This window comes from Paroedura picta, chromosome 7 (assembly GCF_049243985.1).
Source record: "Paroedura picta isolate Pp20150507F chromosome 7, Ppicta_v3.0, whole genome shotgun sequence".
NCBI classification, from domain to species: domain Eukaryota; kingdom Metazoa; phylum Chordata; class Lepidosauria; order Squamata; family Gekkonidae; genus Paroedura; species Paroedura picta.
The window spans coordinates 102,940,210-102,953,709 of NC_135375.1; the positions used below are offsets into that span (position 1 = coordinate 102,940,210).

Below are 13,500 nucleotides of genomic sequence, written 5' to 3' on the forward strand. Positions count from 1 at the left end.
ATGTTTCCAAACTAAATCAAATTAATTCCTTTGACAGACTCCTTGAATTGTTCTTATATTGTAAATTCTTTTTTCTACTATCATAAGTTGCTTTAGTCTATTCCACCACTTATCTATCACCAAATTTTCAGCATTTTTCCAATTGTTAGCAATAATTATTCTGGCAGCTACAATCATAAAATTAACCAAAGTTTTTGGTTTACAACACATGTTATTATTCAAAAATAAGTTAAGAAGTCCTAATGAAGCTGATGGTTCTATCTTGTCTTTTATTATTTCTTCTATTTCTTTAAATATTTCCCCCCAGAATTCTTTAACTACTGGACAATCCCACCATATATGACTATAGGTCCCCAACTGGCCACATCCTCTCCAGCAGTTTTTGTTTAGAGAACCTCTTAGATAAGGTTCTCTGACAATGGAACAGGGATCATAAGAGTATAAATATAAGGAGAAAGTAAATTAGTAGCAGATTAGCAAATGCCTTCATAATGTCCAAAGTATACAGTATGATAATTCTTTGCTAGACTAGAAAATCAGTACTTTGGATTCAATTGTTGTTCACAAAAACACTGGGGCAATAAAAATGTCAAGGTTAGTGATTAATCTTAAGGGTCAGCACAACCCCACTATACAAGAGCAGATGCCTATTTGATACCCTTTACTCATATTTAAAAAATTATTAAATCTCCAGACTGAGCCTTAGGATTTCCTTGGATTCTGTTAGGATTATTGGAGTAATTGATGGTTCAGTTTCATTCAAGGTTAGTGATTAATGGCAGACACTTTCCCAGTTGTGAAAAGAAGTAATAAAAAGCAACCCCATCGATCTCCACCCAGGCATGGAGGCATCCCCATAAGTAGCAAGCCATGCTGAGTTTGTTATCTCCTCCTGAGAACAGAGGGCCGTTCCGCATTCGTCCAAAATAGCACAATGGTTACTAATTGAAATCGCTACAGTTTTGCCATTATGCACAACGTCGTTGACATTTGCAAACTCCTGAAACCGATCTGCAAAAAGCGCTTCATTGTATCGCTTTCAGTGAAATCCCAAAAAGTGGATTCGCCCTTCGGAAAGCGCTACACTCCTGCAACCAATCTGCAACACTAGCGGGAAACCATTGTTGCAGTTTCTGCAAAGTCCCTCCCCCTGACTCTCTCCTCTGATTTTCCGGTGAAGCGATCGCTATTTTTTTTTCTCCGAGCAAGCGGAGATCAACACACCAGCGAGCCTTCGTTTACCCAGTGAGGCTTCCCTGGCTGCAGCCCCTCTGTTTAAAGTCACCAAGCACAAGCGTTGCAGAGGCCCGTTTGCTGGTTTATTTTCACTTTATTTTTCACACTGTTTTCGGCCGAAAATCGCGCCCGTGAGGGGGGGGAATTTTTTTTTTCACTCGGGGGGAGCGTGGCAACGATGAAACGGCAGCTCAAACACCACCTGCTAGCTGGATGGGTCTCTCCGTTGCAACGAATCAATGCATATTCGTTGCAACGGGTGTGTGTGTTTTTTTTTAATACCTTCCTTAAAGGGAAAGGGGCTGTTTGGGAGCATGATAACGGCCGCCCATTGGCTGCTTGACGGCCAGGGGCGGGACACAGAGCAATAGCGCTTCTTGGCTAGCGATTTTTGCAGAGACCGGAACCCTGTGGGAAACGATAGAAACACAACTGGATTCCACTACAAAGGCAGGTATGCGTTACACTGAATTCCACTATTTAAAATGGCGATTTTTCGTTCAGCAAACAATTTGCTACATGGATCCCGGTGCGGAATGGCCCAGAGAGTTAGATTCTAAATAGCATTACACATTTACCTACATCAGATAACAGTAGAAAGAAGAGGGGATTGTAAGGGAAGTGGCTATAGGAGTTTAATGATGTTACCATACATTGTGAGATAAGAAATTTATGTCCTTGTTCAGTCCAGTCAGGTTTTGAGTGTTGTAATGCTTGCATTTCTGCAGTACCCCTTTCTAATCTGTTATTAAAGTTCCTTTACAATAAAACAGCTACTTTGAGGTCCCCCATTGAATGTCCTGCAAGGTTGAAGTGCTCCCCTACAAGTTTCTCAGTCCCGTGATTTTTGATGTCAGACTTTTCTCCATTTATTCTTTTTTTTTCTCTACACAGGACAATCAGCTCAAACCCTCCACGATCTTGTACATTTTATTAGGTATGATAAATAATCCAGACATACTTCCAATAAATCCAGCAAAAAACCCCTAATTTCTGCCACTGACTGCAATCATTTGCTCATGAGGAGATCCATGGACACAACTCAGTGGAGCCTGCACAGAGTTCTTCTCAATGGATCATTCCCCAAGAGTAGCTGACGGTCCTTCTTGCAGAAGAGAACGTCCTCCTCCAAGGTGGCTCAGTAGATTTTAAGATGGTACTAGACTCGAACAGCACTTTAATTGTTGGAGCATCCTCACCCATGCCTGTTTCAATTTGGGATTAATTAATATCAGGATGATGGCATGTCCGGAGGGATACAGAGCACTCACAGTAAGCAGCATCACTGTCCAGGTGAGCTGGGTCTTCCAGACAAGGATGGATTGTAAAGTAGTCATGGCAATATAGATCAGGTACAGAACTGCAAAGGAACCCAGAGCTTTGATGGCAGTCATGTGCGCTTGTGTGTTCAGATCCCTGGTGCCAGTTCCAGTCTGTTGCATACTTCTCATGTGCTTCCACAAAGAACTTATTAAAAAGGCAGTCGAGGACAGAAATACCATAATGGGAACAATATCCAAGGCAGTATATAGAGTAGTGAAAGGTAGACACTTGCCTGAGATGTTCATTAATGCATGGCTCCTGTTGCTTACAGGTGAAATGTTGAAACTGCAGGTAGATGAGCCATAGCCCCAGGCTGTGTTAACAATAATAGTCTTGACAGCTGAAGAGGTCGCAGAGCCCAGGAGCAGCCAGGGCACCAGCCCAGGGAGTCGTTGCTTGACTCGGAGAAAAAGAGGGTGGGAGAAGATGGCGATCTTTGCTAAGTAGAAAACACTGAGGCAGGCAGCAAACCAAAGGTTCAGACTGTTTGTAAATTTCCATATGCCTGTCAGTGGGAATAGTACGTTGTTCTGTGAGACTTTAAGCAAAACAAATAGAGTTATGCCCAAAATCATGATGGCCTGCAGCAAAAGTCTGGCTAAGCCAAGACAGGTCAGGATCAGGTCCGTTGGGGAGAGTTTCCTGCTTCTGAACCAGTCGATGAAATGAATGAGGACAATCGATCCATTGGCCACCAATCCAGTAAGGGTTTCCACAACCAGAAATACAAAGCTGACAATTAATACGGTAGCCATCTTTCCCAGCACCAAAGGAAAGTGGCGTCTTCTGTGGCGATGTTCACCCTTTCCCCAGTGCTGTCCTTTCAGTGATAGTAACACTACAGAGTACAACACTTTAGCCTTCTGTTTAGGAACAGGAGGACGACATCTGGAGAGGCTGGAGCTATTTTCAAATGTTGATCATATAGAAATGCAAAGGTTACCAGGAAAGACTTGATTCCAAACACAGCAGTCCTCAGGTGAGTTATACCTATCTAAACTCATGGGCTCTAATGGATGTTTGTAGGAGTAACTCGGTTTAGGACTGCAATGTAACACTATATCTTCTTCTAGAATGTCATGTTTGCGTACTCTGCAGTGATGCTAAATATGATCTTTGCATCTGACCTCAGTTATGATAATGTAGTGTTCTTAGATGTGTTTGTTGACTTAGAATATTTTCTCAGTTCTATCTACAGGGCCCATGAAGCTGTTGTGTATAGAACCAGATCCTTGGTCCACCAGGTTCAGTATCATCTAAGCCTGGTAGAGGTTTTCCACACCATCTATATCCTTTGGTAGAGTCTTCTACTCCACCCACTTCCTCATCCTTTTAACTGGAGACACCTGGGATCTTCTGCATGCCAAGCAGTTGTTCTTCTACTGAGCCATGACTCCTCTCCAAATCAATATTCTTATTGTTTATTATTTAATTTATTCATTATTTGGTTTCTATAGCCACTGCTCCTGACATAGCCAGATCAGGGCCATTTACCGGGCCGCCAGCGGCCGCCCCTGCCTTCCCCCCCCCCGCAGCGAGAGGGGGGGAAGAGGCAGGCGCTGCCGCTGGCACGCCAACGACGCAAACGCGCACGCACGGAGCCACCGCGCATGCGTGTTTGCGCCCCCTGCTGGCGAAAAAGCTCACGTGCAGCTATTCTGCGCATGCGCGTTAGAGCCACCTAGTGGCGAAAATGCGCATGCGCAGCAACTGCACGTGCGCGTTTACGTGCAGCTGCTGTGGCCGGACAGCCGGCTCTCTCCCACCCTCGGAGGCGGTCCCCGACTAAAAGAAGGTCGGGGACCGCTAATTTACAGCATTTCAAACCATATATATTATCCATGCTATAACAATAAAACAATATTTAAAAAAAAAATCAGGATAAAAACATAAACCAGTCGAACTGGCTAGTATCTATTAGAAGAAGAAGAAGAGAAGAAGAGTTGGTTCTTATATGACACTTTTCTCTACCCGAAGGAGGCTCAAAGCAGCTTACAGTCGCCTTCCCATTCCTCTCCCCACAACAGACACCTTGTGAGGTGGGTGAGGCTGAGAGAGCCCTGATATCACTGCCCAGTCAGAACAGCTTTATCAGTGCCGTGGCGAGGTCCAAGGTCACCCAACTGGTTGCATGTGGGGGAGCGCAGAATCGAATCTGGCATGCCAGATTAGAAGTCCGCACTCCTAACCACCACACCAAACTGGCTCTCGGTTCTTATATACCGCTTTTCTTTACCCAAAGAAGTCTCAAAGCATTCACCTTCCTTTTCCTCTCCCAACAACAGACACCCTGTGAGGTGGGTGAGGCTGAGAGAAACCTGATATTACTGAAGAAGAAGAGTTGGTTCTTATATACTGCTTTTCTCTACCCGAAGGAGGCTCAAAGCGGCTTACAGTCGCCTTCCCTTCCCTCTCCCCACAACAGACACCCTGTGAGGGAGGTGAGGCTGAGAGAAGAAGAAGAGTTGGTTCTTAAATGATGCTTTTCTCTACCCAAAGGAATCTCCCCACAACAGACACCCTGTGAGGGAGGAGAGGCTGAGAGAGCCCTGATATTACTGAAGAAGAAAAGTTGGTTCTTATATGCCGCTTTTCTCTACCCGAAGGAGTCTCAAATCGGCTTGTAATTGCCTTCCCATTCCTCTCCCCACAACAGACACCCTGTGAGAGAGGGGAGGCTGAGAGAGCCCTGATATTACTGAAGAAGAAGAATTCGCTCTTGTATGCCACTTTTCTCTACCAGGAGGAGTCTCAATGTAGTTTCCAATTGCCTTCCCTTTCCTCTTGCTATAGCAGACACCCTTTGAGTGAGGGGGAGGCTAAGAAAGCCCTGATATTCCTTCTTGGTTTCGTTTGCAACTCATCTGTCCATTTAAGTCTTCTGGCACCTGGGATTATATCATCAGCTAGTTCCGGGATGGACTTAAATAAAATGTTTTATGCCACCTTAGGTAAAATATTTTATGTAGTGGTTAAGTGTGGTGGCTTCTAATCTGGCAAGGCAGATTGTGCAGTTGTGAAGTCGACAAGCCAGAAGTTGTGACGGCTTGCATTTCTGTCCTTAAAAAGTGGAGAACTAAAGCAGACTTCTTTCTTTTTAAGGAGCTTTTGAGGAAAACATCTGAAATATGTGTGCAGAACAACATAGTTGTTGATAGCTGAAAGGAGAGGTAAAAGACAAAGGAAGCAAAAACATTTTAAGGATTTCACTGCTGAAAGTAGTGCAGGAACAAACTGCAAAATTTCTCGTAGGCACTTTAAACAGGTATCCATTTAAATCCATGATTATTCCATTGCCTGGCCACTATCCTACCTTGTTATGTCTTGCCAAAATGGCAAGTTATTGTTTGCCTTCACCTTGCCATAACAAAACGATTCCAGGGCCTAGTCTGCACACAATAAATAATGCACTTTCAATGCACTTTAGAAGTAGATTTTCCTGTTCTGCACAGGAAAATCCAGGTTCCGAAGCACATTGAAAGTGCATGATCCACTGTGTGCAGAATGGGCCCAGGATGTCTCTGATCTTCACCTAGACGCTGGCAAGCCTGGCTGGGCTTGATCCCCTTACTGGCCTGTTAACAAAACATTTGCCCCTATAACAGAGACTTTTTGGCTACAGGTCTGACCCCAGATCTCCAGGAATTTCTTAACCCCAAGTTAGCAACACTTCCCTCATAATTTCCATATTTGGGAAACTGAAAAAGCTTGTTCCTGGCCATGGGATTGTTCCTAGCCATGGCTTGTTTCTGGCCATGGGATTTTTCATCAATTGCCCCTTTCCCGCTCCAAAATGACATTGAGCTGAAGCCAAAGTCTCAAAAAATCATGTCAAGATTATTGGTTGCAAGAAAATATTTCTGACTGCCACTCAGCACTGTAGAACAAAGTCAAGATGTACCATTTCCTCTGGTTTTGGTAGGCCTCATTTTCAATTGGATGCCCAAATAGCTGGTAAGGATTGGTATCTATATTTTAGAAACATCTTTAGTATCTCTCATTCCAATTCCTTGAAAGATGGCCCTCAAGAGCAGATTCCCCCAAATTTTACCAGCTTGGCTCCAAGTAACTGAATCGGAAATCAAAAAACTTTTTTTTTTATCATTAACAGCAGGAAAATCTCCAGGGGAGGATATGATTCCCTGACTTGTATAAATCCTTTCCTGACTGGTGGGCTCCAGTATTAGCCAAGATATTTACTCAAATAAATGACTCAGGCATTGTTCCACCTGACTGGAAAATGGGCATTGTGGTTCCTATTCATTAGAAGGAGGATAAAACAGACCCAAAGAACTACCACCCTATAAGTGTGCTGAATATAACTGCTAAGCTTTATAGTAAACATCTTTTGCATAAATTAGAGGATTGGGAATCATCTAATTGTGCTATTTACCCCAATCGGGCAGGGTTTAGAAAAGGACAAAGCACTATTGAACACTGTCAAGAGTCTTTTTCAACTTGCCACATTAAGTATTAATGGTCCCACCAAAGTCCTTTTTGTAGCTTTCATGGATTTGGCCACAGCATTTGATACGATCAATAGAGCCCACCTTTGGGAATAGCTAACTAAAACAAACATTGATAAATGCCTGTTATTCCTCCTACAGGCACTACACACAGACATACATGCAAAAGTTAGAGTTGGTATTTCTGGCTCAGTAACTGACCCAATTCCAATTCAGATAGGAGTTAAACAGGGCTGTGTCCTGGCTCCCATGCTGTTTAATCTTTTCCTGAATGATATTGTTTTCAGGTTAACTGGACAGAGTTTACTCCCTCATTTGGGCAGCAAAAATATAAATCCTATTATATGTGGATAATATGGTTTTAATTTCACACACCTGCATTGGTTTAAAGAGATTGTTGATCAAACTAGATTACTGTAATGAGGCTCTTCATATAAATTACAACAAGACCAAAATCATAGTCTTTAGGAGAAGGCCAAAGAGATTTAAATGGAACATCCATAATATCCCCATTGAACAAAGCATCTTCACTGAGACACTGAGTTGGAACAACCATTTGTCCTTAATTAAGGCCTCCACTTAAAGCACACATTGGTGAATCCAAAAAAGTGGACTCACCAACTTAACAAGCGCTTTCCCCCACCAGACAACAAACAGACTACACCCAAATAAAATGTATGGAGGTGATGAAGCACCATCTCTGCCTCTAATGTTCCGCCCTCATACCTCCCTCCCTCTCCCTTCTTCTGGGGATGGGATTTTTTTTAAGGCAAACTGCCTGGAGCAATGAATAGGCGTCGAAGCATGCAGGCAAAGCCAAAAATATTTTCTCCAAAAGTTGTTACACAAAGCATGCCTCTGTAAAGTCCCCCCCCCCAAAAAAAAACAGGAACTAGATAATTTTTTTAAAGACTCATGATTCCATAAAGGGTGGCATTCAAAAATGGAGAACTATTCATTGAAAAAAATTGGTGGGCATCGCAGGACCTTTAAAAGAAGAAGAGTTGGTTCTTATATGCCGCTTTTCTCCCCCCAAAGGAGTCTCAAAGTGGCTTACAGTTGCCTTCCCTTTCCTTTCCCCACAACAGACACTCTGTGAGGTGGGTGAGGCTGAGAGAGCACTGATATCATTGCTTGGTCAGAACAGTTTTATCAGTGCTGTGGCGAGCACAAGGTTACACAGCTGGCTGCATCTGGGGGAGCGCAGAATCAAGCCCTGCTTGCCAGATTAGAAGTCCACATTCCTAACCACTACACCAAACCGCTACACCATTCAGCTGGCATAATGCTATTTTTAGCAATGTGCAAAAATGCCCACAGTGTAGGAAAGAAACAGATATAATGTATGGCATATATTACTAATTACAATAAACATTAAATAACAAACTTGTCACAGTTTCTTCCTTCAGTGAAAATATTTAATATCAAAATTTGCTTGAAGAAGAAAGAACAGAAAATATTTTGGTATGTAATTTCTTCAGTTCAGTTCTAGAAATCTATTAATGAACAATTCCACAAATTAACAATTTATACAAAAGAGGAATTTTACATGAAGGATAAGTTGAAGGACTGCAATCTGGATTTTCAGATCGTTAGGTGGATAGGGAATTGGTTAGAGAACCGCACTCAAAGAGTTATTGTCAATGGTGTTTCATCAGACTGGAGAGAGGTGAGTAGCGGGGTACCTCAGGGTTCGGTGCTCGGCCCGGTACTTTTTAACATATTTATTAATGATCTAGATGAGGGGGTGGAGGGACTACTCATCAAGTTTGCAGATGACACCAAATTGGGAGGACTGGCAAATACTCCGGAAGATAGAGACAGAGTTCAACGAGATCTGAACACAATGGAAAAATGGGCAAATGAGAACAAGATGCAATTTAATAAAGATAAGTGTAAAGTTCTGCATCTGGGTCAGAAAAATGAAAAGCATGCCTACTGGATGGGGGATACGCTTCTAGGTAGCACTGTGTGTGAACGAGACCTTGGGGTACTTGTGGATTGTAAACTAAACATGAGCAGGCAGTGTGATGCAGCGGTAAAAAAGGCAAATGCCATTTTGGGCTGTATCAACAGGGGCATCACATCAAAATCACAAGATGTCATAGTCCCATTGTATACGGCACTGGTCAGACCACACCTGGAGTACTGTGTGCAGTTCTGGAGGCCTCACTTCAAGAAGGACATCGATAAAATTGAAAGGGTACAGAGGAGAGCGACGAAGATGATCTGGGGCCAAGGGACCAAGCCCTATGAAGATACAGTGATTGATAACGTCTACCAAATTATACAATCGATGAATGCATCTACAAGGTTATTACTGTAACATGAAAATAGTTACATGGTAAGAAAAATGCAAAGAGAAATCTTCAGTGGAGCAAAAACTTTTCAAAAACAATATAAACTCACCCAGTTGTATGTTACACTCAAAACAAAATGAAAAATGATTGTGTAGATGTAGGTTTTGCTTTATTTTTCAGCTGTTTTCAGTGCCTGTGAAGATTTGTATGGTTCCCATTTGTGTTTCCCAGGCTGGAAAATGTTGTCTCCATGGTTGTGTAGCATTTTTGCACCAGAATTTCTGGGTAAGTTTCATTTTCCAAACAGCCCTGAGCCACTCTCAGAAACTCAGAGATGTCTTGGTAGAACACAAGGATCTCAAGCCCTGATCCAGCCAAAATTCTGCTTCTCCCTCCTTGATCTGGTCTCATGCACCATGTAACTCAAAGCATGCTAACGGCCGCCCATTGGCTGCTTGATGGCCAAGGGCGGGACAAAGCTTGGCAATAGCGCTTCCTGGCTAGCGATTTTTGCCGAGACCGGAAACCTGTGGGAAATGATAGAAACGCAACTGGATTCCACTACAAAGGCAGGTATGCATAACGACGAATTCCACTATTTAAAATGGCATTTTTTCGTTCCGCAACCAATTTGCTACATAGATCCTGGTGCGGAATGGCCCAAAATCTTTCCCACTAAATGTTGAAAGGAAAGCAGAATAAGATTTAGGTAGAGAACTTAGAATCATTCCCAACTGTAAATCCTCAGCTAGCACTTTACCAGCAGTTGCAAGCTTATCCATTAGATTTAGTAATTTTTCTACCTGGGTCTTTACACGTCCCCTTTCTTGTAGCCTAATTGAGAAAACTTCTCTAAACAAAGAAATGCCACTAGCCTTGTCTTGCACTGCAAAGCTCAGTCATCCTTTTGGCAGTTTCTCATCCTTTTATGCACCCTTATTGGGAATTAGCCACTGCCCTGATAAATACAGCTGTGGCCATCAGCATGCAGCTGCTATGCGATGTGCAGAGGAGCCCAGCAAACAAAGAACGGAGTGAGCTTCTCCACGTGCATGCAGCCTGCTCTTACAGATTCCTGCGAGAGAAGGGGGGAGTAATGAGCGTCAGGTTTAAAAGGAGGCTGGCATACCCATGCAGTCTCCTTTGCCATCGCTGTTCCTCCCGGCCGGCTTCCTCCCTCCCTGTTTCTGGCACCTTTATTGGTTGTTTATTATTTCTCTTTGTATGTCACAGCAGACGGTTTGTATGGGGGCGGATCCTTAGTGGGGCACAACCTGTTCCAGTGGGGCAGGTTGCTGCCCATGGGCTTCCTTAAGAAGCTGCACATGTGATTGGCGGGGCACTTCCTATCTGGGGAGTTGCCTGCATCACATGACGATGTGCCCCCCCCAGATTGGCTAGAACAGCAGGCATTCCCTGATTACCATCAGTTACCATCTATCCCCTGTGGCAGAGTGTTGGGAAGTTGCGGAATGGGGGAGGGTGGTTTTTTCATCACCAGGATGGGATAGAGCAGGTGCAGTCAACCTGTGGTCCTCCAGATGTTCATGGACTGCAATTCCCATGAGCCCCTGCCAGCAAACACTGGCAGGGGCTCATGGGAATTGTAGTCCATGAACATCTGGAGGACCCCAGGTTGACTACCCCTGGGATAGAGTATTTTACTGGGGTTTTATTGTGGGATTTTAAATGTGTAACCTGCCATGAGCCAGTTTGGCTGGGAGTGGCAGGCTATTCATCAAATAATAATAATAATAACAATAACAATAACAACAACAATACATGGTCTTGTCCCATCCCTACTGGTTCCCAAAATGTTGTTCTCTGACTCCTCTCAGTTTTGTTAGCTTGTTTATTGAAAACATTTATATTCTGCTTTTCTTCCCCATTATGGCAGAGACCACAAACAATTTGTAAAATAGGCATCATTTCCTTTGAATCAGAGAGAACTGGAGGCTCTTCACAACATGGATTTTGTTTACACACAAGCAGAACTTCAGTGGAGGCAGAAAGGCACTGGGCCTACAGACACAAGGTTAGGATCCCTGCTTGCCATGAAAATGGTTGGAAGATCTTGGATCAGTCAATAAGTCTTCTGGATCTGAATCTGAGATTCAGGTGAAGGAGGGAAGAACAATATACAGTTCCCTAGAAGAAAGGTATATATGTTAACTATATGAATAGCCAGTAAAAGGTAAAGGTGAAGGTATCCCCTGTGCAAGCACCGAGTCATGTCTGACCCTTGGGGTGATATCCTCTAGCGTTTTCATGGCAGACCCAATACAGGGTGGTTTGCCAGTGCCTTCCCCAGTCATTACCGTTGACCCCCCAGCAAGCAAGCTGGGTACTCATTTTACCGACCTCGGAAGGATGGAAGGCTGAGTCAACCTTGAGCCGGCTGCTGGGATCGAACTCCCAGCCTCATGGGCAGACAGCTTCAGACAGCATATCACTGCCTTACCACTCTGTGCCACAAGAGGCTTTTTTAATAGCCAGTAGGGAGGCCCATTTTAATAATGGGCAGAGGGCTCTGGCACCTCCCTAGCTCTCCCAGCATGAAGGAGACTGTTGGGGAGGGGGCACGGATCACATCTACCAGGTCACTCTTTCCTGAAAGGCAGGAGGGTCAAGGGAGAATCGGGGCTAGAGCAGAGCATGCAGCCAGGCTCTGGCCTCCTCCCCAGAGGGCAGGAGAGATGGGGCGTGGTGGGGCCAAGGTGGAGTGCACACCTGGCTTCACACTCCCTTCCTTGGAGGCTAGCAAGACTGGGGCGAGGCAGAGGATAGCAGTGCCCTGTCTGTGCATGGAGGACAGACAGAACTGTGGGTGACCACAGGAGAGGCTGGTGGTGTTGCATGCTCTATGTTGAGTTGGGGAGACCAGCCAGAATGACAGGTGGTTGCAGCAGAAACTGGCAGCTCAGCCTGAAACATGGAAGCCAACCAGAATGGTGGGTTCCTGTGCCAGAATCCACCAGTCCACAGAGGCAGGGAAGAGCCTCTGATTGGCTCTCAGTGGGGGAGGGACTTCCCAGTGAGGGCCAATCAGAGTTCCCCAAGTGTTTCCTGATGGAGCAACATCTCTGAATATCCCACAGGAGGAGGGCTCTTCCGCCAAGGGCCAATCAGAGGGCCGACACATCATCAGAGGTAACCTGAATGTTTTATTATATATGCGAAATTATTCATACTTCAGATGAATCCCGCTAAAAAAAACTAATTTCTGCCACTGACCACAATCATTTGCTCATGAGAAGATCAAGGGACACGACTCAATGGTGCCTGCACAGACAATTTCTCAATGGATATTTCCCCAATCCACTAGTTTACCATTTCAAAGGTTCAGGAAGAGAGTACACAAATCCCCACATCCAAGAAGAGTGGGGAGGGGGGGTTTGAAAGGAGACCTGAGGAGATCAGAAGGAACAGAAAAAAATACTTGACAAGGAGAACTTCAGTGAAGACACCCCAGGACTGGGCATACAGAGACAAGGTTCAGATCCCTGCTTGCCATAAGAAGGGTAGGAAGATCTTGGATCAGTCAGTCTCTCATCTACTTCACAGGGCTGTTGAGAAGAGACATTGTACATTGGATGCCAGTAAAAGTCTTCTGGATCCGATAAGACGAAGGAGGGAAGAACACTATGCACCAACTTTGTTCCTAAATCAATAATAAATAATGCAGACCTACTTCAGCTAAATCCAGCTTTAAAAGCTAATTTCTGCCGTTGACCACAGTCATTTACATGGCCACAACTCAATGGATCATTCCCCAAGAGGAGTTGAGGATGCTTCTTGCAGAAGGGAATGTCCTCTCCCGGAGATTATTTGGTAGGTTTTAAGATGGTCCTTGACTCTAATGGCATTTGAAGTGATGGAGAATCCTGACCCACGCCTGTTTCAATTTGGGATTAATTAGTATCAGGATAATGGCATGTCCGGTGGGATACAGGGCACTCACACAGTACAGCACCATCATCCAGGTGAATCGGGTGTTCCAGATCAGGACTGATTGTGAAGTATTCATGGCAAAATAGATCAGGTACAGAACAGCAAAGGAACCCAGAGCTTTGATGGCAGTCAAGTGCACTTGTGTGTTCAGATCCCTGGTGACGGTTCCAGTCTGTTGCATACCTCTCAAGTGCTTCCACAGGGAACTTATTAAGAAGGCAGTC

General features: G+C 44.3%; 1 protein-coding gene across 1 annotated transcript; it reads right to left on the reverse strand.

The window, feature by feature from the left end:
• Positions 1 to 1,802: 1,802 nt before the first annotated feature.
• On the reverse strand, positions 1,803 to 3,314 carry LOC143841949 (taste receptor type 2 member 8-like). The gene is made up of 2 exons (XM_077346499.1): positions 2,508 to 3,314; positions 1,803 to 1,814 (listed from the first exon to the last, which is right to left on the reverse strand). Exons 1-2 carry the CDS (start codon positions 3,312 to 3,314, stop codon positions 1,803 to 1,805), a joined length of 819 nt encoding a protein of 272 aa, XP_077202614.1.
• Positions 3,315 to 13,500: the final 10,186 nt, after the last annotated feature.

What these genes read in the sequence shown, in the direction of transcription:
- LOC143841949 (XM_077346499.1), bottom strand. Translation starts at nt 3,314, where the DNA reads ATGGCTACCGTATTAATTGTCAGCTTTGTATTTCTGGTTGTGGAAACC.